Source organism: Cyprinus carpio, chromosome A18 (genome assembly GCF_018340385.1).
Source record: "Cyprinus carpio isolate SPL01 chromosome A18, ASM1834038v1, whole genome shotgun sequence".
NCBI lineage: Eukaryota > Metazoa > Chordata > Actinopteri > Cypriniformes > Cyprinidae > Cyprinus > Cyprinus carpio.
This window is the reverse complement of record NC_056589.1, coordinates 9894920-9922577: the sequence shown is the minus strand read 5'-3', so window position 1 is coordinate 9922577 and position 27658 is coordinate 9894920. Positions and strand designations below refer to the sequence as shown.

The 27658-nt window shown below is 38.2% G+C and overlaps 1 protein-coding gene and 1 long non-coding RNA gene across 3 annotated transcripts in view; both read right to left on the bottom strand.

The window, feature by feature from the left end:
* LOC109051868 (spondin-1-like) overlaps positions 1–27658 on the bottom strand; it is a 224995-nt gene that overhangs the window by 17848 nt on the left and 179489 nt on the right. For both annotated transcript variants that reach the window (XM_042774979.1, XM_042774978.1), the window contains exons 7-11: positions 10610–10674; positions 6248–6449; positions 4643–4783; positions 4158–4233; positions 2107–2289 (exon numbers count right to left, since the gene is read on the bottom strand). In XM_042774979.1, coding sequence (XP_042630913.1) covers positions 2107–2289; positions 4158–4233; positions 4643–4783; positions 6248–6449; positions 10610–10674 — 667 coding nt within the window. The remainder of the gene's footprint in view (positions 1–2106; positions 2290–4157; positions 4234–4642; positions 4784–6247; positions 6450–10609; positions 10675–27658) is intronic.
* LOC122148561 lies at positions 23962–26854 on the bottom strand. Its single transcript, XR_006162452.1, has 3 exons — positions 24742–26854; positions 24434–24657; positions 23962–24317 (listed from the first exon to the last, which is right to left on the bottom strand). It is a non-coding gene; the product is annotated as an uncharacterized LOC122148561 (long non-coding RNA).

Below are 27658 nucleotides of genomic sequence, written 5' to 3'. Positions count from 1 at the left end.
TTAAACGATGCTCAGTTAGCACTAAGGGGCCCAAAGTGTGCCAAGAAAATATCCCCCACACCATTACACCACCACCACCAGCCTGAACTCTTGAGACGAGGCAGGATGGATCCATGCTTTCATGTTCTTTATGCCAAATTCTGACCCTACCATCTAAATGTCACAGCACAAATTGAGACTAATCAGACCAGGCAACATTCTCTCAATCTTCTATTGTCCAATTTTGGTGAGCCCATGTGAATTGTAGCCTCAGTTTCCTGTTCTTAGCTGACAGGAGCGGCACCCGGTGTGGCCTTCTGCTGCTGTAGCCCATCTGCTTCAGGTTTCGATGTGTTGTGCGTTCAGAGATGGATACCTTGGTTGTAACGAGTGTTTATTTGAGTTACCGTTGCCTTTCTATCATCTCTAACCAGTCTGCCCATTCTCCTCTGATCTCTGACATCAACAAGGCATTTTTGTCCACACAACTGCCGCTCACTGGATATTTTCTCTTTTTCTGACCATTCTCTGTACACTGTAGAGATGGTTGTGTGTGAAAATCCCAGTAGATCAACAGTTTTTGAAATACTCAGACCAGCCCGTTTGGTACCAACAACCATTCAACGTTCAAAGTCACTAAAATCCCCTTTCTTCCCCATACTGATGCTTGGTTTGAACTTCAGCAAGTCGTCTTCACCACATCTAGATGCCTAAACGCATTGAGTTGCTGCCATGTGATTGGTAGAATAGCAAATTGTGTTACCAAGTAATTGAATAGGCGTACCTAATAAAGTGGCCAGTGAGTGTATATGTTTAATATGTTTTATTAGCAATAATATAAAAGAGCTATGCATTTTTATCAATTTCCACTCTGGTAATAAAAACTATTCAGAAGCTGCATTGACCTTTTAATAGCTCTGAGTGGAAATCCATAGCACTGCCCGTAGAGAAGTGAGATGCAGCCTTACCCAGGAATGATGCAATGATTCTGTCACCAAATCAAAATATCTAGTTATCATTGCTTTAAGGTATTCTTAAAATGTTCCTGGTCAAGGCAGGGTGCCCTAAGATGTCTGATCAATAAAGCTCTTGGTGTGCACAATAAATAAATAAATAAATAAATAAATAAATGAATAAATAAATAAATAAATAAATAAAAAGGTTGGTAAAGGTTAGCTCACCATGGAATTATATGATGTCATTGTATGATTGGTTAATTGTGTTCTTGCAGGATGTTCGATTAAATTCTCAGACCAGTTATAAACAGATCAACATATGAAAAACAAACAAATAAATAAAACAAACAAAGAATGAATGAATGAATACATCTACTACAGGGAAAATAGTAAAATAAATAAAAAACTAAACAAACAAACAAAAAAATCTACCTCATAAGAACCAAATTTATATCCTTTATAGTCTTGGAAATCCCCAAATGTATTACTGCAACAAACTTAAAATAAATAAATATGTGGGGAAAAAAAAAAGTTTCAAAATGAGCAACAAAGTTAAGAGAAATGCTGATAATACATGCTGCATATTTCCTAGTTGCATAGTTCAATAAAATATCCATAAAAAATAAAAATAAATAAATACATAATTATGTTAAAATTATGATTATTGATATCATTGTTCTTGGCACTGGCCATGGAATCTAACCAGACCAATCTCACAAAAATAGTCTAATATTTAAAAAAGTTATAAGCATTTTTAGAAATTTCATTATATTTTTTGACCATAAGGTGGCACCGACCTCATGTGAGAGATGCTGTAAATAAATAAATACTGTACATACATTAATGACAAGAAAGGATGTAGCAAAGACACCTATTGATGTACAAAGAGTAACAAAAAATTATGCTTCTAGAAAGCAAGAACACATTTTGTTTTTAAAACTAAAATTTAAAAGTTTAATTATTTTGAAATTTGAAAAACAGACCAATAGACCTCTGCATTCTAGCCTATTCTATTGGATCTTATCCTGCTGTTTTTGAATACAAGAACACTTTCTGTGTGGACTGCCCTTTAGAAGGCAGCTGTCTCACTACAGTTTTAAACAGAGATAACTTCAATGTTCCTTTCCATCTGGGGACTGAAACTCTGATTTTGTGTTTGTATGATTCTGACCTTCATCACTGCAGCCAGGCCCCATGCAGGGCTCAAAGTCTTGAGTATGTGGACAGGGCACGCTGAGATCCAGCTGTGCCTTCAGCATCCTCTGCCTCATCCTCTTCCCCTTCTCACACGTCGAGGAGCTGCATGCAGACCACGGAGACCAGTTGGAGTAGATACATGTCTCTGGAGTGTCATCTGACAAAACAGAAAAGAAAAAGAAGTGGGAGGATGAAAATATTTTGTCTACAAGCATAATGAAATCTTATAAAGGGAGTGCCCATAATCGCACACTCTCTTAAGGTGTGATGATTCTCTGGTGCCTGTATAGATTTATGCTAATTCAGTGACTGATGGCACTAATGTAGCCATCTGAGCACTATTGCTCCTCAGATTTCTCATCTGCAGAAAGACGGTTTTCGGAGCTATCTTCAGTTTTATTGTGTTTCAGCAACTCACTTGTTCTTGATTACCTGTAGAGTTAGACCTGAAAATAAACCTTAAGAAGACAGTTTTGTGGATGAGGCAATAGGCCGTGTTCCTAGGGGTGGAACTGAACTCATGCACAATGCAATAGCTATTGTTTACTGCATTTTTGCCTTTCTCTGAATTGATTCAGAGCAGGGCAAGGCATTCCTGTAGGTCTGTTCATGGCATGGACTTCAACAGTGGTTACTGCTTCACTGATCATTCAGCACTTGAGGTATTCATCCCCGTCGGCCTCATCACCACACAGTAAGGGTTATGCACAAATGCTATCAAAAACTGTTATATTGGAAACAGCCCCAGTTTTTGACAATGTCTTCCTTTGGATGAATCTGTTGCACATGGGTTATCACTGCCTCTTGATATTCAAACTCACTCTACTAGAATTAATGCTTCTTTTTAGGCAATATATTTTTGTGCGTCTTTGACAAGTATTTGTGTGGTTGCATGTTCGGTCTCTACACACACCTAATATTTTTCTGTGCAAATGATTTCATGGGCTGACAAACCGGAACTCAGTCGAGTTAACCTATTAAAGGGAACATCTCGGTTATGTATGTAACCCTATTTCACCCTGGTGTAGGGAATGAGACACTGCATTATTCTGCCATACTTTTTTTGTTACAACTATAACTTCCTTTTGTAGAAATCTGAGGAGTGATGGCACTGGTGAAATGGTGCCTCGGCCAATGAATTTGCATCATTCTATATTGGCTACAGACAATTGTCACACCTGGAAGGTGTGAATGTTATAGAATATTATAATTCCAATTATAATTCCGATTCAACATAACATGTACAGCCAAGGAGCTAGGCGCAATCTAATCTCTTTCTAATCTGAAAGGAAACAAGTATTCTTGTGAATATTGTGCATTCTTGTGTTACTATTGTTATTTCTCTGATGAGCTATGAAAGTCTCATAAGCTATTAAAGTTGCTATTAGGTTCACCTAAACTGTTCTATCATACAAATGTGATTCTTCATCGAACATCTTCTGGAAGAACAGCAATTGGAAACTAGTTTGGTATTAAAATTAAATGCACAGTCTCTTAATTGATCAGCTATCATTCAGATGAAATGATGGAGTTTAAAATTTTTAGAATAACACCAAAGACAAAGCTGTTACCTTTCAAGAATACAGTTATCATGTTGGTTCGACTGGAGGAGTTAAAGATATTGAATAGTTAAACGTCTCATTCTCTCTCCCTCTCTCAATTCAATTCGATTCAAAATTGCTTTATTGGCATGACTGTAAAAAATACAATATTGCCAAAGCTTGGAATGTGTGGAGATACAAAATAAAAATCTAAATAATAGAAGAACATTATACTGTAACAATTTAAGCTTAAATAAATAGTGTTACAAATTAGAACACGTGTGAAGATTTGATACCACAGTGTTCAACATATAAACACATGCATGCTGAGTGTCACTGCAGTAGACAGTAGGGAAATACACTGAGGTCAGATACAATACACAATATACAATCTCTTTCTCTCTCTCTTTCTCTCTCTCTCTCTCTCTCTCTCTCTCTCTCTCTCTCAAGGTCGACTTTGATGAAAAGATAAAGAGATGCAAACCTTCTTCTTTTTCCTCCTGGGCAATGTCAGCCACAATGTCATCCACATTATCAGGCACAATGTTGCACTGTTCGCCCTGCAGACAGCAGAAAACAACTCAAACTTCCAAACAGACTTTGAATGATATTCCTCATTTAATCATTTTCTTCTACACAGTGATGGGATTTCATTCACTCTTACCATGTGATTTAAAACACACAGCTGACATGGGTTATACTTTTCCCTATGTTCCTCCTAATTCTCAAACAGTAATCTAACTCTCTCCCAATCAAGGATGCATGCCTTTCAATACTTTCAGGCCACTGTTGTGACATGCTGGGTTCATAAATATGTAAAGTCTTTTGTTGTCAAGTTATTTTAGCTGTCAGTTTATATACCTTTATGACATGAATAATGCAGAACTGTTTTGCACAACAATACAACCGCAACAGCTAAGAACATTTACTTTTGAAATTGAATTTTCTAAGACAGGCAAAGAAACAGACCTTTCGGGCAATTCTCTCCACGACAACTCTGGCCACAGGAGTGATTGCACCACCTTCTGGGTCGTAGAAAGGGCTCTGTGGATGGTCTAAACTTGTGAGGGGACGAATTTTCTCCTGAGGTGTTGTAGGCTTGTTGGGAGACTATGGTACAATAAATAAAGCAGTTTACCAAATATTGAAGTCATTTACTCTTCCTAATGGTGTCTTTTTTTTCTTTCTTTTTTTTTTCTTACACAGAACACAAAATAAATTTGTAAAAAGCAAAGTAAGAAGTAAAGTAAATTTGTTGAAAGTAAAAGGAGGCATGCAAACATTTTACATTTTTTATTTATGTATTTTTATTTTTTTTGATGAACTGTTCTTTTAATAAAATGCTATTTAAATCAATTTAAATTAAAAAAAAAAAAATTATATATTTAAATACCCAGAGGGTGTTCACTTATTTTATATTTGAACTGATGTTAAATAATAAACACTACAAAAGGGCAATTCCTGCAAGGCTATTCCATATTTTTACAGTTTAAAATCACCTCACACAACAAAGAGATCACCATAACAAGCCTTCAGGCTTCAAAAAAGAAAGATTAGCTCCGCAGTCAACAGCTGCAAGGTCGCCAAGAGAGGTTGAATAACATGCACAACCAGGGAAGCAATACAAAGTATATACACAGACTCTCTTTCCCTAATGGGGGGGGGGGGGGGGCTTGGGGGGATAAAAGGGGGGGGGGGTATAAAAGTGACAAATCCAAGGCTGTGTTGGGACCAAATTCTGTTAAAGGCATGTGCTTGATTTATTTACATCATCAGATATATTGACAGCATCTGAAAATAGTTGGAATAAATGAATGTATGCATACTGTATATACATACATATTCTGAGGTAAATGCGAATGTTATACATGCTGTTTATAGCGCTTTAAAACGTAATATTCCTCCCAACCAATCTACAAGTAAAAATATTAACCTCTCAATAAGTAAATGGAAACAAACAAACAAGCAAATAAATAAATTAACAAACAAACAAAAAACATTATCGATTGAAATTATGTCAATTTAAGCAATTTGTTATTGTTGTTAACACTGACACACGCCAGTAGATGGCAGAATCAAACTATGGTCAAGACTGTTTGGTCTCCAGTGGACCATTTCAGCTGGCAATTTTTTTTAATTCTTTTTTTTTTTGTATTTTTTTTTTTTATTATTATTATTAAATCAGACTTTCCCCCGTTTTCATTTTATTCTGTTATTAACACAGAGAGAACACATTTAGTGAAATTTGCTTTGTATATTACAGTCAACCTTATATTATCCAAAAACCTCACTCAGTAGGAAAGTATTTTGCTGCCTCACTGCACCTCACTGATGTCACATCTAAACTATATATATATATATATATATATATTATATATATATATATATAATTTGCTCAAACCTGTGAAGTTGTGAACCAAATGCTAAAAATTCTGAAATTCATGTTCATTTTTAAGTTCAGCTGCTCGCTCAATCTGTCCCACCAATAATGTCATTTGTGATGACAAATTATATATAAAATATAAGAAAAATGCTAAATAGAGTGACCTTTGAACCCACTACATGGGTGTTCACCTCATAAGTGACCCCGTTGTCTGTCCCCGCATCCCATGGAATGAGGTCCTGAACCACCTTCTGGACCCAGCCACACTCTTTGGTGCAAAGATCCTCAGACGACAGACCCACGTTCCAGTCAGGACTGGGACCCAGCATGGTCAGAAAGGACATCAGGTGACGTGTGCGGTCCACTGAGAACTCGGCTGAAGGAGCCGCTCGACTGTAGGACAGAGAGAAATCAGATGCATTCACATTTATTATGTTATGTGTTAGGATTATGTGTTAGGACATTATTTTCATGATGATAAACTGTATTTATTTTATTCTTAATAAAAATATCAAGAAAATAATTCCATCACAAGAAGGGTAAGAACAGGAAGATGGTCAGAAAACAGCCAAAAGACAGCAGGCTGGCAGAGAGGTGTAAAATATAGCAAAGAAAGTTTTTATTTATTTTTATATTTATTTTTATTTTTATTTATTTTTATTTTTTTTTTCCAGAAGGGTATGTGATGTGTGTGTAAGCACTGAATGGGTGGCCATTGTGTTCTCCTCTTAAACCTAAAAGTGGGATTCCTTTTGTAGCCATCACTCTGAACTACCCTCTCTCTACATCACTCATTCAACAGACAGTGCAATGGCAGAGCAGTAATTGTTCTAGCAATCAGTAAAACCGTAACAGTTCGTAAAACTAGTTGTTTCTTATGCCCACACTGAAACTATGAATATGTAAATACTATATTAGTGTTTATCAAGTTTTCTCCAAATTCCACTAAAACGTATTTGTTTTGATTATATTTTTTTTTATTATTATTATTATTTCCCCTATTTTACTTCACCCATGGAGTGCCTAAATGGATGGGCAGGAGGGGAGGGTCAGGGCCATGAAAGGGGAACAGACCCCCACTCCAGGCTAGTGAAGACCAAGGAGAATCCAGAGGAACAGAAGATTGGGCGCAGAGGACTGGTGGCAGACCCAGAAGAAAGGAGAACCAGTGTAGGTGCCGAAGCTGAGTTGGAGGATTGGAGGACCAAGGCAGAGCTGGGGTCTCGGAAGACTGAGGCCGACCCGGTGAGACTGAAGTCCAAGACAGAGCCAGGGGAATGAAAGACCCAGGTGGAACCAGAAGACTGGAGCCCCTAGGAAAAGCTGGATAGACTGGAGCCAAGGGAAAAAGGGACCCTGGTGGGGATTCACAAGGTGGAGCCAGGAGATCAGATAACCTTAGCTGAGTCAACAAACCCAGAGAACATCAAAGTCTGGTTTTGGCAGACCAGAAGGCTGTGGTCAAGCTGGTGAAGCCCGAAAATCCTTGATGAGGAGACTTTCATGCTGGATGGAAAAGAAGGGGAAGGACTAGGATTCTGGATGAGACCAGAGAGTTAATCAAGGTGGACAGCCAATCAGTGCAGAAAGGGCTTGAGGTTGGCATTAGGGTGGGGATTAGTTCCAGGATGGATAGATAGTAGGGGTGTGAGACACTTATCCCAGGAGATGAGACGAGACGAGACGAGACATGAGACTGGGTTAACGAGAACGAGACGAGATGGGATTTTTAGACTTTTCTTAAAAAAAAAAAAAAAAAAATCCTTAGTGATTAAATATATAGGGAAAAATAGTATTTTATTGTGTTAAGATACTTTCTTTTTGAACTTTTATCCCAGTACTTATGTTATTTAAATGTCTGTAACACAGAAACAATTGTGTGTGGTTGAAAAGACTGTTTATGTTGCTCTTTCTGGTTCAGCAGCAGCATAAATGACTCATTAACATGGGCAGTGACAAAACATGCTTCTCACGCTCCACTGACACTCGTGATGTGGAACAGTCATAATAGACATAGCTGAATCATTGTCATTCAGGAATAAGATCACGTAGGTGTTTGAAATGAGATTGCGATCTTTAAACGATTAACCGTGCAGCACTAATGTAAACACTGCAAATTGTTTTGCGAGGATATCGTTATGTTATCGTTACATTGGATCTCGCGAGATCTCATGGTCACATCCCTAATAGATAGTGATTGCTGTTTCTACGATGAACTGAGTGACGTGTGCTGGATCGGGGATGGACAAGGCCTCAAGCTGGGGATCAGTAGTAGGTGTGTTTGTGTAAATATTTAAATACCCAGAGGGTGTTCACTTATTTTATATTTGAACTGATGTTAAATAATAAACACTAAATAATAAACACTACAAAAGGGCAATTCCTGCAAGGCTATTCCATATTTTTACAGTTTAAAATCACCTCACACAACAAAGAGATCACCATAACAAGCCTTCAGGCTTCAAAAAAGAAAGATTAGCTCCGCAGTCAACAGCTGCAAGGTCGCCAAGAGAGGTTGAATAACATGCACAACCAGGGAAGCAATACAAATTATATAGGAGCTCAAGGGGCTGGAAATAGAGCTCCAGGAATGGAGTTGCTGGAGTTGTGAGGTGGAGGTCCTCCTCTCCCATGGTGAATGGGGGATCCCACCAACTGAAGAACCAAATCAAAAACTGGCACAATGACCCTCAAGGACCGTCCATTGGTCCTTGAAGGAACAACTCAGGGTGAGTAAGGTCCCGGGTGAGTAAGGTGACAGCTGTCAGATCCATCTTTTGGGTTGGTAATTTTATTACATATAGCTGGTGTCAAAAAGAAAATCAAAGATTAGATAAACCAAAATCAAAACAAAAGGAAGACTATGGTGCAAGGAAAAAAGTGAACACACACCAGTATAACATTAAAGTTAAAGAACAACGAAACAGAATACATGTAATGTTAACTTATAGCTTTTTCTTCTGGAAGACAGTACATCATTCCTAATATAAATACCAGGAGCCCTGTGCAAAGCTGGAAATTTATAATGACAGTAGATTATTCCAATTATTACATGGCTACTTACCAAACAAACAAACAAACAAAATATCTTCTTGCATAAGGTGATCTTAAAAAAAAAAAAAAAAATCCATCTACATTTCTCTACAAAGAATAAATAGAGAAAACTATATTTACAGAAAGATTTCTATTTTAATATATAAATATATTCAATTTCAGACATATATCTTTCCTTTGTCATTCATTCTATCATGCTGATTTGGTGGTCAACAAACAAAAAAATAAAAAAACTGCTACTTACTATTTTGGTGGGGACCATTAAACTTTAAAAGTTCAAAAGAACATAATTTGTTTTAAATATATATTTTATTTATTTATTAATTGTAACAATGTCATAGTTACTACTCATTTTAAATAAATTTAATGGGGCCTTGCCGAATAATTTCTTTGAAATTTTAATAATAATAATAATGTCCCCAAACCTTAGAATCATATGCATAAATGTTTATTGCTTTATTTATTTTTTTTCATAGACAAAAAACCCTCTGTTCCATAGATCACATAATTAATAAGACCATGGTTGATGTGCACACATATGGCTTTGAAATAACAGTGATCTTAAAATAGCGCTGCATGCCTGACACATAATTTTAATTGACAGTCACAAGCACACACATATGCTGTATGACAGCAACTGCAAACGTCAACATAAATTTGTGTTATTATTACTTAACAAGAAAGCAAAGTCTGTTATAAAGCCATATCTTTATTCACCCTTTTAAAGAAAATGAAATCATCCAACTCCACCCTTTAAAAGAGACACAACACACAGACACACACAAACACATGCTGCAAATCATGCAGCTAATTAGAGACTTTGCGTTCATTGACAACCTATTATTTTACTGTCTCCCTGTCAGCACACTGCTAATCAACTCAACTCAAGCTTTTCAAGGTTTCTGGAAAGTTGCAACAGCAGAGTATGAATTAGCTGCTATTCTAAATATATAGCTACTGAGGAACAGACCTGCAGAGATGATGAGAGGACAACAAAGAGAGAGAGAGAGAGAGAGAGGGAGAGAGAGAGAGAGAGAGAGAGAGAGAGAGAGAGAGAGAGATAAAGAAAGAACATGTATCCAACTTAGGGTTTTTGGACATAAACTGCTGTTATAAAGCCAAATGATAACACCTGCTTTGATATGCAGTGTGAGGAAAGACATTTATAGCTCTGGTCTCAAGCACTTCTCACCTCATACTGATTTCATGTTTCTCTGAGTCAATTCAAAAGCAATTTCCTTTCTACTCTCAAGTTCTAATGCACCTAAATATACCCAATGAGCAGCATTATAAATGTGAACTTCTCTGTGCTTGAGTGATTCTCAGAGCATTGATCAATTTAGAATTTAGATCACTTGATTGTTAAATAACGGGAAAGTAGAGCACTCTAAGAACAAGACTCTAAGAGTCTTTTTTTTTTTTTTTTTTTTTTTTTTTTGATGAGGAAAGGAAAGGATGTAAAACATGCACACACACACTAATTGCATGGAATTACTTACACATTGAGGGGCTGCCAGGCTGGCCATTGGGCCTTCATCTTTATGACAGTCAAGACCTCATCACCCTGTGTGATAAAACAAAGAAAAGTAAATAAATATAGTATAGCTCTGATTTACTTCAGAGTCTAAGAACTCCCCTTAGCCTTGGTAAAATATCTGTAAAACAGCCTCAAGGGTTTTTCTTTATCATCATTTCATTTTATTTAGATAAATTATTTTGAGAAGATGGAGGAAGAAAAAAAAATCTGAGAACAGATCATAACATGACCAAAAATGTAACCAAATCTTGAACAAAACAAAATTTGACACTTTAAATGATATATTATCTGAAAACAAGTCTAAATATCTTGATCAGTTTTATCTTGCTTTTTTAACAAGAAAAAAAATAAGTCCTTTTTCTTTTTTTTTTTGCAGTGTTTCTTTCTCTCAAGCCATCCCTCCATTTGTCTTGACAGGAAATGATGAATGAAGCTTCCCTTTCTTCCTGCTGATGGACTGATCACATCAGAGTCTCATAAAAGCTGTGTAAATATTTCATCAATGGCTCACGGCACACAGGCCAGCAGAGTGTGTGTGTGTACAGCTCTATCCCACTCGAACCATATCAAGAGTTCACAGGAAGGGCATTATTAAAGACTGTCAAGGGAATCAGGTTTACTGCTGAGGTTAAAGGACATTATTCTTTATAATGCAGCAATGACACTGTTTCACACCATGAGCCTGACATGCAGTATTGCCCCAGCTCTCTTACACACCGATTCTTGGCAATTCAAAATCAGAACACAATCCTACATTAGATTAGCTTCTCCTGTAGGAGCATCACTAGAATAGCCTTAAAGTGTTAGGAAGGATTAGGTTTTCCTTGGTTCTTTATAATTTAAATGTCACAGAGCTGTTGTTGTTGTCATTACAATTCAGTTCCAGGTTGATTTCATTGCAGAGGTTTAATGCTTTGGGTTTAGAACTTCAGAATATTTAACACAAATGCAGATCTACTTTACAATGATGAGGCACAAGATAAGTCAAGTATCTAAAAGTCGTTTTTTAATTTTTCATTTATAGTACTTGACAACATGAAAGCACGTAACCAGTTAAAACATAAGCTGTGTGCTACACAGCACAAGACAAAACATAACATGAAAGCACACAGCCAGTGAAAACACAAGCTGTGTGCAACACAAGACAACGAGAACGCAGGCGGCCAAACATGAACCACGTGCTACACAGAACACAACATACACGGACAGAAGAGTTTATAGCCGGAGCGAACTCGAAACCGCAATACTCACACAACAAGACAGAACATGGAGTGCAATTGTCCGAACCCCGGCACAAAACTGAAACTGAACAAGACAGGAGTGCTGGGATCCGAACACCACGCTCCAAAAAAAATAGATTTGTGTAAGAAACAGACTGAACCTATTATTCATCATCATGCAATTAGACACAATTTGCACATACTGAAACTTGGAACCTCAAGGCTTTGACAGATGCCCATGTTACTCAAGTATCTTTTGTTACTAATTGTTACAGGATGAACTATGGGTGATATTGAACTATGGGTGAACTATAATTTCACGAGTTCACGCTTACATATAATTAGCTGAAGTATGGTAATGCATATTTGGCTTGTTGTCTGGGGAAGGGCTCCGAGCTCGGGAATGGCCCGAACCTAGAGTAACCCCCCATATAAGTGTAGTATGAACTCGAAGTGAGGCGGAGGAGGGATGCTGATAAACCATCAATGGATAGAGGTAAGTCAGCTGTATTTATATCATGGTGTTGATTAACTTGAGTGTGCTCCACCTGTGTTAATTAGGCTAAGTATCTGACGTGCTCCTCCCGAACCTTGTTAATAAAACATAATTTTAATATGAATTAAATGTATAATGACAAAGACAAACGACAAAGCAACGTCAAGATGACTCACTGAACTCTCATTTCTCTCTACAAAGATTCATTATAGAGTGCATTTATGTAGGTGGCACAGATGTAACAGAAAAGGTGCAGACTTTTGTTGTTAAATACTCAGAATACACAGAATGAAATTCTATGAACTGGCTTGCTTTTATACACATTTAAACAGATTCAAAAGTGCAGAACAACCATAATATTAGATAATTCCATGGCATGATACACCATCTTACATTATGCACATTGTCATCTTAATGAGTTTTAAAACTATAGTGCAATGCATTTTAATTATTCTGTTTGCAAACTTTTTTAGCTATCAGTGAAAAAAATAAAATAAATAAATAAATAAATAAAATAAAATCAGAAAATAAAATCAGGTTATATATTTTGCAACAAAGCTATATATATATATATATATATAAAAAGCTCATTCTGATACTCAAGCCTGCATTTATTTGGTTTATTTGAGACTTATAACAATATACAAATTGACAATTGTATGTGCAGGTATATTACAATAGACAGTTTTGTATGTACAGGTATATTATGTACAAATTGAAGTGTAGACTAAGTATGTGTGTTATATAAATAAGAGTATGAGTGTATAAATAGTGTTGTGTGTTCCACAGTCATTGTCAAGTGTTCATGAGATGGATTGCCTGGGGGAAGAAACTGTTCCTGTGTCTGGCCGTTCTGGTGCTCAGGGCCCTATAGCATCGAGTAGATGGCAACAGTTCAAAGTGGGAGTGTGCTGGATGTGAGGGGTCCAGAGTGATTTTGCCAGAATGATTCTTACCCATACTGTATTTATATATATATATATATATATATATATATTACATCATTAATACAATGGCACAGCTGATTGGTTCTCTCCTGTATCGGTAGTCATATATTTGAACGTTGACTAGAGTGTACCCATCTTCTAATGGCTACTTCCAGCAGGATAATGCACCATGTCACATAGCTCAAATAATCTCAGACTGGTTTCTTGAACATGACAATGTGTTCACTTTACTCAAATGGCCTCCACAGTCACCAGATCTCAATCCAATAGAGCAGCTTTGGGATGTGCAGCCGACAAATCTGCAGCAACTGTGTGATGCTATCATGTCAATATGGACCAAAATCTCTGAGGAATGTTTCCAACACATATATATATGAAGAGTTTGGTTCCAAAATGCGATAATTTCCGCCAAATCAGTATTGTATCTGGTCGGTATTGAAAAGCCAATTTTTAATTTTAAGCTAAATGCAGTATCCACTGAGTTATTGTTATGTTTTCTCCCTTTCTTTCCAAACCGCGACAAATGCCAGTCTCCCTTCTCTGCAGAATGCAATATATCCACTCAACCAATCAAAGTCCACCATTCCACACACTCTAGACAGTAATGGCGGCGCTTTGAATACACCTGGCATCCTAGTTTTCCTTATCTACTTTGTACTTTGTGATCAACAAACAAACTTAGGGTTGCACGATAAATTGCATGTGATTGTCATGCGCATCTCGTCAGTACAGCCGGTTCTGTGATTAATAGTTAATCTCCATCATGTGCTTTCAGATGGATACACAGCTGTAGATCACTAAGCTATGCAATATCGCGTTCATAATCACAGATGAGTCGCATTCGATTATGAATGCAATATTGTGTAGTTTGTCAGTGTAAGTGTTTTTATTAATGCCATTTATGTTTTTGTTAATACAGCGTATAGCACTAGTCAACTAAATTAATGTAACAGGGCAAAGATGAATGCACTTTTGGAAGCTGAATGTAAGGGAAATTAAATTTTGGAATTTCTGTGGTCTAATGTGATGTTGTTCATGTTCTTGTTCATGATTAAATTTTCTTTTATTGCTGTAATTAATTTATAGCATTAACAAAATGACCCGTTGAATTCATTTTGGGAGCGAAGACTGATTGAATGTATTTTTAGTCCAGTGCCTATAAGATTAGTATTGACCAAGTTCAGAGGCTGTCATATGTAGATTAACCATGTTGTGTATTTTCAACTGTTTCAATATGAAAAATAAGTGTGACGTGACATACAGCCAAGTATGGTGACCCATACTCAGAATTTGTGCTCTGCATTTAACCCATCGAAAGTGCACACACACAGCAGTGAACACACACCCGGAGCAGTGGGCAGCCATTTATGCTGTGGCGCCCGGGGAGCAGTTGGGTGTTCGGTGCCTTGCTCAAGGGCACCTCAGTCGTGGTATTGCTGGCCCAAGACTCGAACCCACAACCTTAGGGTTAGGAGTTAAACTCTCTAACCACTAGGCCACGACTGCCCCACAAATAATTTTTATATCTTATTGCATTTTGAGAAAAAAAAAAAAAAATAATAATACAAAATGCTGATAAATCTTTGAAAATCAAAATCTGGATTATAATTTTTAATGTTATTATAACCTAAAGATGCTATGTGAAAGTTTGAAACAGAACACTCCACCGGCCTCACTTCATTCGCACGGCTCTTGGCCCCGCCCCACTTGTCTCTCTCACACTCACACACACACACACACACACACACATATATATATTATAGTAATGCAACAGAGTCTTTCTGTTAAGTTGGTTAACCAAGGAACTCTTAATTGTACACAGAATCTGTGTTACTGCAGTTTCTTTCATTCTTCACTGTCCACACATGAACATACTAAATAACCAGTTTGGCGCTACTTATTTTTATAAACTACTGAGTTCATGCAGCAACATACTGTAGACTGGGCAGTATGGGCTGTACAGTATAATCACATTGAGTCTCATTCACTAATAAATGTGTAAATGATTTGTATTTAGGCTAAATGCACATTCATACTTCTCACAAAAAAATTTCAGACACAAAAACTCCATCTTCATTTCAGGCTGCAGAGCAACAAAATGTGATTATTTTACAAATGGGTGGTTATTTTCTATACCAACTGTAAGGACTTTCCGCACAATCTATCCTGTACAGCTTTTCGTCACTCTTGTCAAACATACTCCACACACCCTCATATGCTAAGTGTGCCATCCTCAACACCAGTTCAAAGACAATAAACACCTTTTATACATACCCAGGTTACAGATCTCACATTAGCCAGCTGTACACAGAAATATATATGCACCATTATTCAGAGAAGCCTGAAAATGTTCAGACGCAGATTTCACAATCAAATATGTGTGTATGCAAGCTTAGTGAATGAGACCCAGTGTTCCACAGACATTAAGTACCATTGTAAGTGTTATGTATGAATAGAAATAATACTTTATATGCAAGTAAGGGGTGGAGTCATGTAGTGATGACAAAGTGATTTGCTCCCTGTATACCAGTGCAATGTGAGAATTAAAAAGACACATTTTTTTTTTTTCTGTTCCTGAATTGGTATCCCTGAATCTTGTTTAACATCCCCTGTCTTTATAACTAAAAAGGAAGACACAACAATAAGTAATCATTTAGGATAAAGAAAAAAAAATAAAGAAAGCCATCAGCTGAGGTTTAAGGTGGAATCTGGCTCAGAAATGACTCTGCTTGCTGTGGCCAGAGGTTCTTCTTTCTAATTCTCCTTCCTTCCTTTTTTTTTTTTTTTTCAGGAAACCAAGCATAAATGGAGAGCAGTCTTGCCTTCACCACAACTGAACACTACAATGCACTCTGATCTGCTAACCTCTTTTGAGAGTGTCTGCAGTCCTGGCCCCAATCATTCCTACCCACACCAAATAAAGCTATTCATTTAACCAATCAAAGTGTGAAGTGAGGTGTGGCCAAGTATGGTGACCCATACTCGGAATTTGTGCTCTGCATTTAACCCATCCAAGTGCACACACATAGTAGTGAACACACACACACCATGAACAAACACCAGGAGCAGTGGACAGCCATATTGCTGCGCCACCTGGGGAGCAGTTGGGGGTTCGGTGCCTTGCTCAAGGGTCTCACCTCAGTTGTGGTGTTGATGGTGAGAGAGAGCGCTGGTTATTCACTCCCTCCAACAACAATTCTTGCTGGACCTGAGACTCAAACCTGCAACCTTCGGGTTACAATTCCAACTCTGTAACCATTAGGCCACAACTGCCCCAAGAGAGTCTCATCATTATGGTCACTTATGCTGGATGAAGAAAAAATAAATAAAATAAAAATAAATAAATAAATAAATAAATAAATAAATAAATTTGAAATCCTCTTTTAGGGGCTGTTTTTGGACACAAGCAGAAAGGTATTCCAGCAAGATAGCAGATAATGTGGAGTGTGGAGGTACTGAAAATGGAGATTACTACACGTCCAGATAAAAATGCCAATACTTCTAAATATCCTGAGATATCACATGAAGTGACTGGGTTCCTAAATGATGATATATGAAGAGTAGAGACATTTTGGCATTTAGATTCTATATGGAAACAAACAAATGTTTTAAGACATTTATTTATATTGTTTACTTTACTATGCCAGTAGGAAATATTAATTTTGCATTCCTGAAACATTCGTTTTGCAAATAGTGTAATAACCCAGATATTTTTGCACAAACAAGGAGTCCATTCCATGAATGGTTTATAAATTAGCCTCCATTTGCTAAATCACCCTTTGCCTTAAAACAGGCTTTTCAGAGTTTATTACATTTAAGTTATTATATTAGTTATTATATTTGGATAAAAGATTACAAACATACAGTTCTTGACTGTTTGAAATTAATGTATACTGATTATTAGGCATGCATAAAGGAAAAATATAAATATTATGTTACAAAATCAGGACTTCAATCATACAACACAAGCAGAATATCTGAGTAAAACATTTGTGAAACCATTCTTTTGTGCATTTCCACAATTAATTGTTGGCAGAATGGTTTACAAGGATGTATTAATTCTGCTCATGTGTCATGAATGAGACCCATTGCTCCTTACAGGATCATGGGCATGAATCCATTAAATCATGAATCATCATTCCTTTCTTTGCCTCCACTCTTTTGAGATAGCTTTCTTTTAGAAACTGGAACTCTGCTGCAGGAATTTGCTTTCATTCGGCCTCAGGAGCATTACTGGGGGTATCTACTGATTTTTGTTGATGTGACCCAGAACACAGTCATAGAAAATGTTTAAGTCAGGGTTCTGTGTAGCTCCTCCATCTCAGCATTTATTTATTTATTTTGCCTAGACCTTGCTTTATCATGCTGCATTGGGAATATACCTTACCTGAAGAAGCCATTTCTGACATGGAACCCACACAGTCATAGTATTGCAAGGACAGGCCTCAAAATAGGAAACCTAATGTATGCAGTGTTTTTCACAGTCACCAGTTGAGCCGCCTCTGCTGCATTTCCCAGCATCCCTCTTGCCACTCACCTGCCTTCCCTTGCCAATCACTCACACCTAAAATTCTTCAGTCACTGCCAATCAAGCTCCATATAAAGAGATGCTCACTCCACTCTCTCATTGTCTGGTCTCACAGTTGCTTAGCACGACTTACCTGACTCACCTCTCTGTTTACTCACCTCTCAGAAGTGATGACGAGATGAATCCTTGTGAAGCATTGAAGCTTTTCATCAAAGTGGTTCACAAAAGGGTTCACGAGGCTTAATATGCTCACAATACCACCTGGTGGCCAAAGAATGTAAAACAAGCAGATACAATACAGAGGACCTAATGTGATCTATGATTACACTGTTTTGCACCAGTTAAGTTAAATTACTTCACCAAGTTAAGCTACACATCCCTTTCAGTTACCTGGATACTTACCTGTATGTCTATGTCTTGTCGGCACCTGCCTCAGTCTTCGATAAACCTGCTGTTATATTGACTTACCCTTGTGTCCTGTCGTGTTTGCTGACAGAAGACCAGACCATCACCATCAACAAGACAGCAGAATGAGCTCCATTTACTTTGATCCTGCCGAACTATTCTACACCTGTAATCAGGATGGCCACCCTATCAAGGAATATGTTGAGGAGTTTATTGAACTCTCTCATCTTGTGCCCTGGAGTGATGACGTGAAGACTATTTTCTGGCTTGGACTCGACGACAGTCTTGTTGGTCAGGTACCCACATCAGGCAGCTCTTATTCTCTCGCATAGTATATTAACTGTGTGATGTTGCTGTGTGGTTCCTCCCTCACTGCTGGTGAGGTGGTTGAAACCCACATCACCACTCTGTCACTGGCTACCCCATTCATATCTGTCCATGAGTTTGTTCCAGAGTCCACTCCAGGCTTCAGTCAAGTCCCCACTCCAGGGTGTCAGTCCAATTCTGAGTCTGCTCCAGAGACTAAGCCCGAGACCATAAAAACATCATCCCAGAGGAGAAGGCTAAGAAAAAGTTAAAAATCTTCTCCAGTCTCGGCTCCAGACTCGGAGTCTGCTCCAGCCCCTGAGTACACTCCAGCATTTCCTGCTCCTCTACTGGAACATATCCCAGTAAAAAGATGCTCTTCAAAGTCCGCTCCAGTGTCGGCTCCAGCCCCTGAGTCCGCTCCAGTGTCGGCTCCAGCCCCTGGGTCCTCTCCAGTGTTGGCCCCAGCCCCTGAGTCCACTCCAGTGACGGCTCCAGCCCCTGAGTTCACTGCAGTGTTTCCTGCTCCTTTACTGGAGCACAACTTAGTAAAAACACCAGTCTCCACGCACTCCCCAGTAAAGGCTCCAGCACCTGAGCACAACCCAGAGAGAAATCCAGTCCCTGAGCACTGCCCAGTAAGGACTCCAGCACTGTCCTTCTCTGAGTTCCCGGTCAAGATGGTCACCATGCCAAAACCCCCAGTCAGGATGGTTGCAACGTCTAAGTCTCGGCCTATCAGGGCTACCATGCCAGAGCCTATGCCTCTAGCTCCTGACCAAAGTCAAGTGAAGGCTCCTGTTCCCAGTTAGGCCTAGAGAGGGCTCCTGTTACTGAGTTAAGCCCAGTGAGGGCTCCTGATCCAGAGTTTAGCCCAGAGAGGAGTCCTGTTCCAGAGGTAGGCCCTGTGAGGGCTTCTGTTCCCGAGTTTAGCCCAGAGAGGGCTCCAGTCCCCAACTTTAGCCCAGAGAGGGTCTCTGTTCCTGAGTTTGGCCCAGAGAAAGCCCCTGTTCCTAAGTTTGGCCCAAAGAAAGCTTCTGATTCTGAGATCGGCTCACTGAAAGTATCTGTTCCAGACCAGAGTCCAGTGCAGGTTCCAGCCCACGAGCTCAGTCTATTGCCCGCTTTACCTCAGAGCTCTGCCAGAATCCTGCTCTAGTCCATGGATGCTCTCCAGAGTCTGCTCCAGAAGGTACCCATTTCACAGGGCTCAACCAGGAGCCTGGTCACATCACAGAGTTCAATCTGGAGCCCAGTCCTCCCTTGTCAGTCCTCGTGTCCACCTACCCTGCTCATGCTACCTACCCTGTCTCTGTTATAGTGCCCTGGCCCTCCGTCCAACCACCCCCCCCCCCCCCCCCCGGTTCTCCCTATCTCCTGGACTATGTGATTGTTAGAGTGTCTGGAAGCCACTCCTTCGAGCGAGGGTACTTTCACAGTCACCAGTTGAGCCGCCTCTTCACTGCATTTCCCAGCATCCCTCTTGCCACTCAGCTGCACTCCCTTGCCAATCACTCACATCTGAAATGCACCAATGGATCCTCCTCAAGTGTCACTGCCAATCAAGCTCCCTTTAAAGACATGCTTACTGCACTCTCTCATTGTCTGGTCTCACAGCTGCTTAATATACCTTACCTGATTCACCTCTCTGTTTACTCACCTCCAAGTACTCCAGTGATCTGCTTCCAGGTTCTCCAGTGCTCCACTGATCCTCTGTTCCTGACATTCCTCCTGAAAGAAAGGAAAGGACACATTACTTCACCCAGGTAAGCTACCCATCCCTTTCAGTTACCTGGATACTTACCTGCACATCTATGTCTTGTCTGCACATGCCTTCATATGCACTCTTCAATAAACCTGCTGTTATACTGACATACCCTTGTGTCCCGTCGATTTTGCTGACAGTGTTGAGATTAGTTGAAATGAGCACAAATCAGTAAAATAACTAACTAAATGCATACATACTCCCACAGCCAAGCTCCAAAAAGGACACTATAAAAGTAGAATTATTTGTACACTTTTTAGGGCCATTCACAAGAATGCCTCAGTTACATATGCAAGCTTGATTTCCTAAGAAGGGAACAAGACGATTCATCAGTACACTGCTAGAACCTCGAAGGTGTGATGATTGTCTGAAGCTCATGTAGAATTATGCCAATTCTCAAGCTGATGGCACTAGGGTTACCCTCCGAGGCACATCACTGGTGCCTGAAAATTATATACAATGTCATCACTTTTCAGATTTCTACAAGGAAGCTGTAGTGATACAACACCAGCAAAAGACACTCTGTCATTCAGCACTCTCATAAGAATTGTGCAGACTGATTGGTGAGAAGGCATACAAGTGGGTGTCAATCACAAGGTGATGGAGAATTAATGAGATAAGTGGGCACTAGTCTCAATCAAAGCAAGTGATATACTGTACACCACCCTTAAAGACAGAAAGTTGCTCTGCATCCAAAGAATGTAGTTTGCTAACCTCCACATATAGGGTTTTGGGGTTAAAATCCCTCAAGTCCAAAGCTGTAGTAGAGAGAAACATAGCTGAAATACTTTGCATTGCAACCTTCTAGACTTGAACACAACTCTACTTGTAAATTCCACAGGGAAATACAATGCAAGCATTCTGGGGAGAGTGGAAGAGAGAAATCTGCCTTCTCAATCTCCATAGCCTCAAAGTCCACATTGGATCACTGCAGAACCAGTGTGACAAGCGATGACCGACCTTCTTCCTTTTCTCAAAAAGAATGTCAAGCAAAGAGCTTTATTTTAAAACTGTTGCATTGTTAACAGTTCACTATAAGAGAACACTATAAGAGTTTTCAAAGTCATAATAAGTGACAACACAAACACACTGATGAAATCACACTGTGTTCTACTCCAAGGGAAGATAAATTCCACTTAAACTGAGTCACTGAAACACAATTAAACTTTCTAAAGAAATAAATCTGAGGAGTAATGGCGTGTGATGTGGTGTCTTTGAGGGCAGCATCAACGCCATCAGCCAATGAATTGGCATAAATTCTATATGAATTCAATCATCACACCTGGAGGGTGTTTCCATAGTTTCATGTACTCACACATTATTAAGCCAACCCATGATAGGAAAATATAGTGCTAACTAGGGCTGCCCCCTAATAGTCGGCTAATCATTAGTCGACCAGAAGAGGCTTGGTTGACAAAAATTTTATAAGTTACTTAGTCGCAGGAAAATAAAAATACATAAACAAATTCCATGGGTGGGGTAATGCAGTCCATGATGGACAGTTTGTTAATGGCTAGTCTATGGTAATACAGTACATCGACGGGCAGGACATTCAAATGCTCATCAATCATTCATCGACCTCTCAAATATGGTTTATCATCTGAAATATGTAAGAATTAGCAACTTTACATGGCCACTCAATCTAATGTTAACCTAGAGATGTATGTGCTGTTTAAGTGTCGGTCCTGAGCGTGGAAGCTGAACAGCAGCACGCTTACTGCAGGACAGATAAAGGTGCCAGTGAGCTCACTTGCTCTTAAAATAATCTCTCATTTTTGGTCATACAGACAAGAGTAATACATCTTTCAAATCTGTAAAGACTCTATATTTATTTGTGTGCACTCACAATACTGTGCTTTTGCAAAATGATGAAAGCAAACATGATGTGCTTTCTGCAGTCTCAGTCTGTGAACTTGAACATGGAACTCTGTTACTAACAGAACATTAAGTGAACCTATGAAAGGAAAACACAGTGATAACTAGAATTAGCTTCTACAACATGTGTGGTGTACGTTAGATAATGTTCTGCTTATTATATGCAAAACCTCAAGCTCTTTAATAGGCTGATTCAATTCTGATAGGCTGGCAATGTTTTTATCATTCGTCAGTAGGAAGAAATTATTCTGTAAGTAATTCCAATGATACATTCCTCTGTGTCACTATTGTAGTGTGCATGTTATTATTCTAATAGATTAAAAGGATTACTGAAACTTGATAGATATAGGGCTGGTTTTACAGACAGGGCTTAAGCCTAGTCCCAGACTAAACTGCTCACTTGAGCTGTCTTAACTCAAAGCGACTTGCACAGACATATCTTAAAATAGTCATAGATTTAGCCTGTTCTGGATTAAACAAAGCCGATTGCAAGAGGGAGGATTATAGCTAGTCTATGACTAAATTGAATCTTAAATTAATCCTTCAAGGAGGCAGGTTTAACTCCTGCTTAGTACTGTTTGTGAGGGAGCATGGACTATTTGGAATATCTAAATGAAACCCAACAAGCAAGGCCAGCCAGAGTACTTGTGGATAGGAGTGATTCATTACATTACTTTGATGACATAGCTTTTCAAGGCCACTTCTGTAAGTACAAAGAAAATGCATTGGAGATAATATCTTTTCTTAAGCCAAGACTCTCCTCTCTGTCTCTGAGAGGAAGGTCTTTACCCAGTTCTCTCCAAGTTCTGCTCACATTGAGGTTTTTGGTATCTGAGACTTTTCATCGTGAAACTGGTGATTTGTGTGGTGCCAGTGAAGCAACTGTCTGTAGAATAGTTTGCAAATTCTGCAGAGCCATTTGTGAACTGAGGAGTCTTTACATAATTTTTCCTGATGCTGCTGACCAAGACAACTATAAAGTGCAATTCTATGAATATGGGCACTTCCCAGGTGTGATTGGCTGTATAGATGGATGTCATGTTCCCATCAAATGTTCATCAACTCCTGATGCTGAGGAGTACAGGAACCGTAAGAAGTGGTTTTCTATCAACATTCAGGGTGTATGCACATCTAATTTAGAGTTTGCAAACATTGTTGCATGTTGGAAAGGTTCAACTCACGATTCAAGGATTTTTCTGTTTCAGAGAGGTCAGCAAAGCAGACTTTTACTTGGTGACAGTGGATATGGTCAGAGTAAATTTTTATTCACTCCATACATAAATCCCACAATAACTGAGCAGCAAAGATACAACAGAGCTCATATCCAAACAAGAGACATGGTTGAATGCATGTTTGGGATATGGAAAAATCAATTCCAGTGCTTACGCAATACACAGCGTTTCAGGCCAAGAAGATGCTGCAAGGTCATCATTGTTCACAATTTCCTGAAGCAGCACTGCTGTCCTGATCCTCCAACGAAAGATCACAATGAAGCAGATATGCACATGGCTGAGGCAGCCAATGACCAACAAGGACTTGCACACGGAGTTGCTTTTACATTGCATCTAGATGAGATGCATTTCAAGATGGAACATGATTCATTATGGCTTATTTTGCTTTGATAATGTCTGTTCTGTACAAAATGAAAATAGTGTTCAACAAAAGTAAAAAGTTACTAAACCAATATTGGTTGAAAATGTAGTCAGTGGTTTAAAATAAATAAATAAATAAATAAATAAACACACACCTTCACTCATAAATATCTAAATGGCAAAAGTTTTATTATTATTATTATTATTATTATTATTATTACACATTGTTCACCATGGCTGGTTATCACAGTTGTCTCCTTACTGTATCTCTTTTTGGATCATACACCTTTCTTCCAACATATCCAATTCAACCTGTAGAATTCTCATTTTCATTTCATGTTCTTCCTTCAGGTACTCCATTTTGTTTTGTTTTTTTCTCATGAAATTCTCTGGCTAACTTTTCATGGAGGGTCATCTTGCTTGTTCTCTTCTGAAAGAGGTGGTGGCAGCATCTTTTCTCAGGGATCCTAGCGCAGATGTGGAGGGCACGCACTCATTGTGCTCTGGCTCTTCAAACCTGTTCAGATTCTTTTCTTCTGTGGGGAAAAACACAGAAGCAAATATAAACTCACATGATCCTTAGAATGAAAGAATAAAGATTGACAGAGTGAAATATATACCAAAGGAAGTAACCAATTTCTTTTTTACATACCATTTGTGCTCAGTTCTTCATCTGAACTGTTCAAGTGATCATCATCTGGTATACCATCCAGAGGTTGCTGGTGCTGTATTTTTCCAGACAGCAAGTCACTCAGTTCATGAGTTTTGTCTTTATTTGGTGGTCCACCATCAGTGGTTTAAAAAAAAAAAAAAACCCTGTCTTCTGATGTCTACATTCTGTCTTTTTAAAGCCAGTTTAAGGTTCTTCCACAGAGTCTATACAGGCAAATATCATTCATTATAAATTGTCTGAAAAATATGAATGACAAATGTGCTATGATAATAATGAAGAAATCTCACCTGAAGTTGTTGTATTTTTCTTGTGGTTGCATTTTCATTTGCATTGAATTCATTGCAAATTGCATTCCAAGCACTCCTTTTCTTTTGCTTACTTGAAGAAGTGTGGATTTTGCTTTCAATAACTGGATAGTTTGTCACAATTTGTTTCAGTGGCGTTTTTTCATACTCATTAAAGTTTTTTTAAATGAATTCTTTTTGCCTCTGCTATTGTTTTGTGTCAAGATGTACACCAATAATAATGTTTTCTAGTCCATTCCAGGTTTTTATGACCAACATCAGTCCAATGGCATGTGCTTATACTCATAATCAGGCTTATCCCAGGTGTTCTCATTTAAGCTTACTTAATTTACTCCAGGACTCTGTAGTCTCCGACTACACACTAGTACACATTAAGGCCTACTCCTGGCTTATTCTAAGCCCTGTCTGTGAAACCGGGTCATAGTTATTATTATAGTTATCATCCTTAATTTTATAGAATGTTCCTTGAGGTTAGTTTATACATTTTGCTAAGTTTTTCAAACAAACAAACAAACAAACAAACAAACAAAAAAAACAATACAACAACAACAAAGATAACTTTCTCCCTTATTGGACACACCCAATGAAGGTCTTCCAGTCTCTATTAATGAGCTGATCAGGTGTGTTAGGTGAGGGAGACATCCAAAATGTCACAGAGTGGTGACAGAATTTTAATTCTGGGGTAAACTATTGTTTAATAACAGTCACTGAATCATACTGCATTATCAGCCCTGCGCTGTACTCATCATGTCTCTGTTCTCAAGTATGAATGAATATGCTCTGCATCATTTTAATTGTATGATGTGGTGAACATGTATCTCTTAGGAAACAGCTTTAACAGTCAGTTCATTTTAATCCTTAATGAAACCTTTGATGAGTAACTCAAACTAAACCCTGCCTCTAATTGGAATCTTCTTAAGGGAAGTTTTAGAATGACTGCACATATGCATTTGCTCACTCAATAGCACCATAAATTTAGACTTAAATTCCAGAAGATGCAGGTTGCTGTGGTTTTTAAGATTCATATAAAAGAATAGAATTTTGCATCAGTATTTGTTAGCGTCAGTACCATTACAGTGCTAGACACAGAACTCAAAGTGGTCTTTATTGTTATTTGTTGTAAGAGGGGTAAAGGGTGAAACGTTCCTGACATCAACTGTGTGATCATCAAGGTTTATTGGCCAGCATTACTGAAAACATCTTTAATCATTTACAAGCCACAAGACAAGAGAATTAAATTTCCCTATTCCTTGGCAGGAGGCACTTGGAAATGTGCCATATCAGGCCCATACAGTATTGTATTGAAAAACCAATAACAAAGTTGCATGAAGACAATCGGTGTTAAAGGGAAGATACAAAGGAAAATAACAAAGGGCAGGGTATGGGAAGATAACTTCAACTTAAAGTCTCCTGTCTGATAGGTAAAAGAACAATAACTACTACTCCTATTACTGCTGCTGCTGCTTCTGCAGCTGCTACTACTACTACTACTAAAAATGTAGCTATTATTATAATTAATGTAATAATTATTATTTATTATTTATTATTTTTTTACTGAAATGTAATGAATTTAGTGTATATCACTGCATGTGGAACATGCATCCAGCCCAACATATGTCTTTATTTTCAAACAATTCACTCCAGCATTTGTATTTATTTATTTACTTTTTGCTTCATAAAAGCCAATATTGCAGAAGGTTGATTTGATACAGAAGTATTATCAATTGAGCAAGAGTGTAACTGATTTTTCGAATATCATGGACAATGCCACATTGAACTAACAAGTATTGTAGGAGAGTCTAAGGTGAACAATTATAATAAGATGGAACTAAAGGACAATGCATCTGAAATGTTTATTGCATGGATATGGAATGCGTTATTCAGATTTGCTTTCTTAAAATGATTGATAGTAAGCTAGCTATATTTGTACTAATGTAAATTAATCTAAAATTGTGTTTGTTTGATTGCTGTGTCTTGATTGAAGTAAATGTCATAGTGCTTTATACAAGCTTGCTGTAAGACTGTTGCAAAGAGGATGGTATGGTGGCCGAGAGTGCTCAATGCACTGCAAATAAAAATAAAATAAAAAAAACAAACAAAAAAAACCCCTTGCAAATAGAAAAAACACCTGCAAATTAAAAAAAAAACGTCTTCAATTTGACAACATGTGTACTGCAAATTCTTACAACACAACCAAATACAGAAATGTGCTGCAAATTTTCACAACAAACAAATACAGAAACACGCTACAAATACTCACACGCTACAAAGAAATGTGCTTCCCTTAAACATTTCAAATGTGGTCTGTGCATATTTGCAGCACATTTCTGTTTTGTTTATTTATTTTGTATTTGCAGCATGTTTATTTGCTTTTTGTTGTGAGAATTTGCAGCGCATTTCTGAATTTTGTTGTGTTGTGAGAATTTGCAGTGCGTTTCTGTATTTGGTTGTGTTGTGAGAATTTGCAGTGCGTTTCTGTATTTGGTTGTGTTGTGAGAATTTGTAGCGCATGTTGTCAAATTGATGAAAATGTTTTCTTAATTTGCAGGTGTTTTTTTCTATTTGCAGGTTTTTTTTTGGCACTTTGAGCTCTCATGGCCACCGTAGGATCGAGCAGGTGGACTAAGTAAATAAACAGTGACAGAAACAGATACTGCAACAAAAACAGATATACTTCATATTGAAATATTAATAGCAGTTTATGAGTGGCAGTATGGTAGGAGAAAAAGTCTTGTTTCTGTTCACTACTCGTGTGATGGACAAACTATGAACGGTGACATTTAGGCACCAGACTTGGGACTTTGAAGGCACTTATCAACAACAATACAGCCAGCATCAACACAACAGCTCTCTGGGGAGGATGGACCATTTAACTCAGAGAGCTAAGTGCATTCTGACA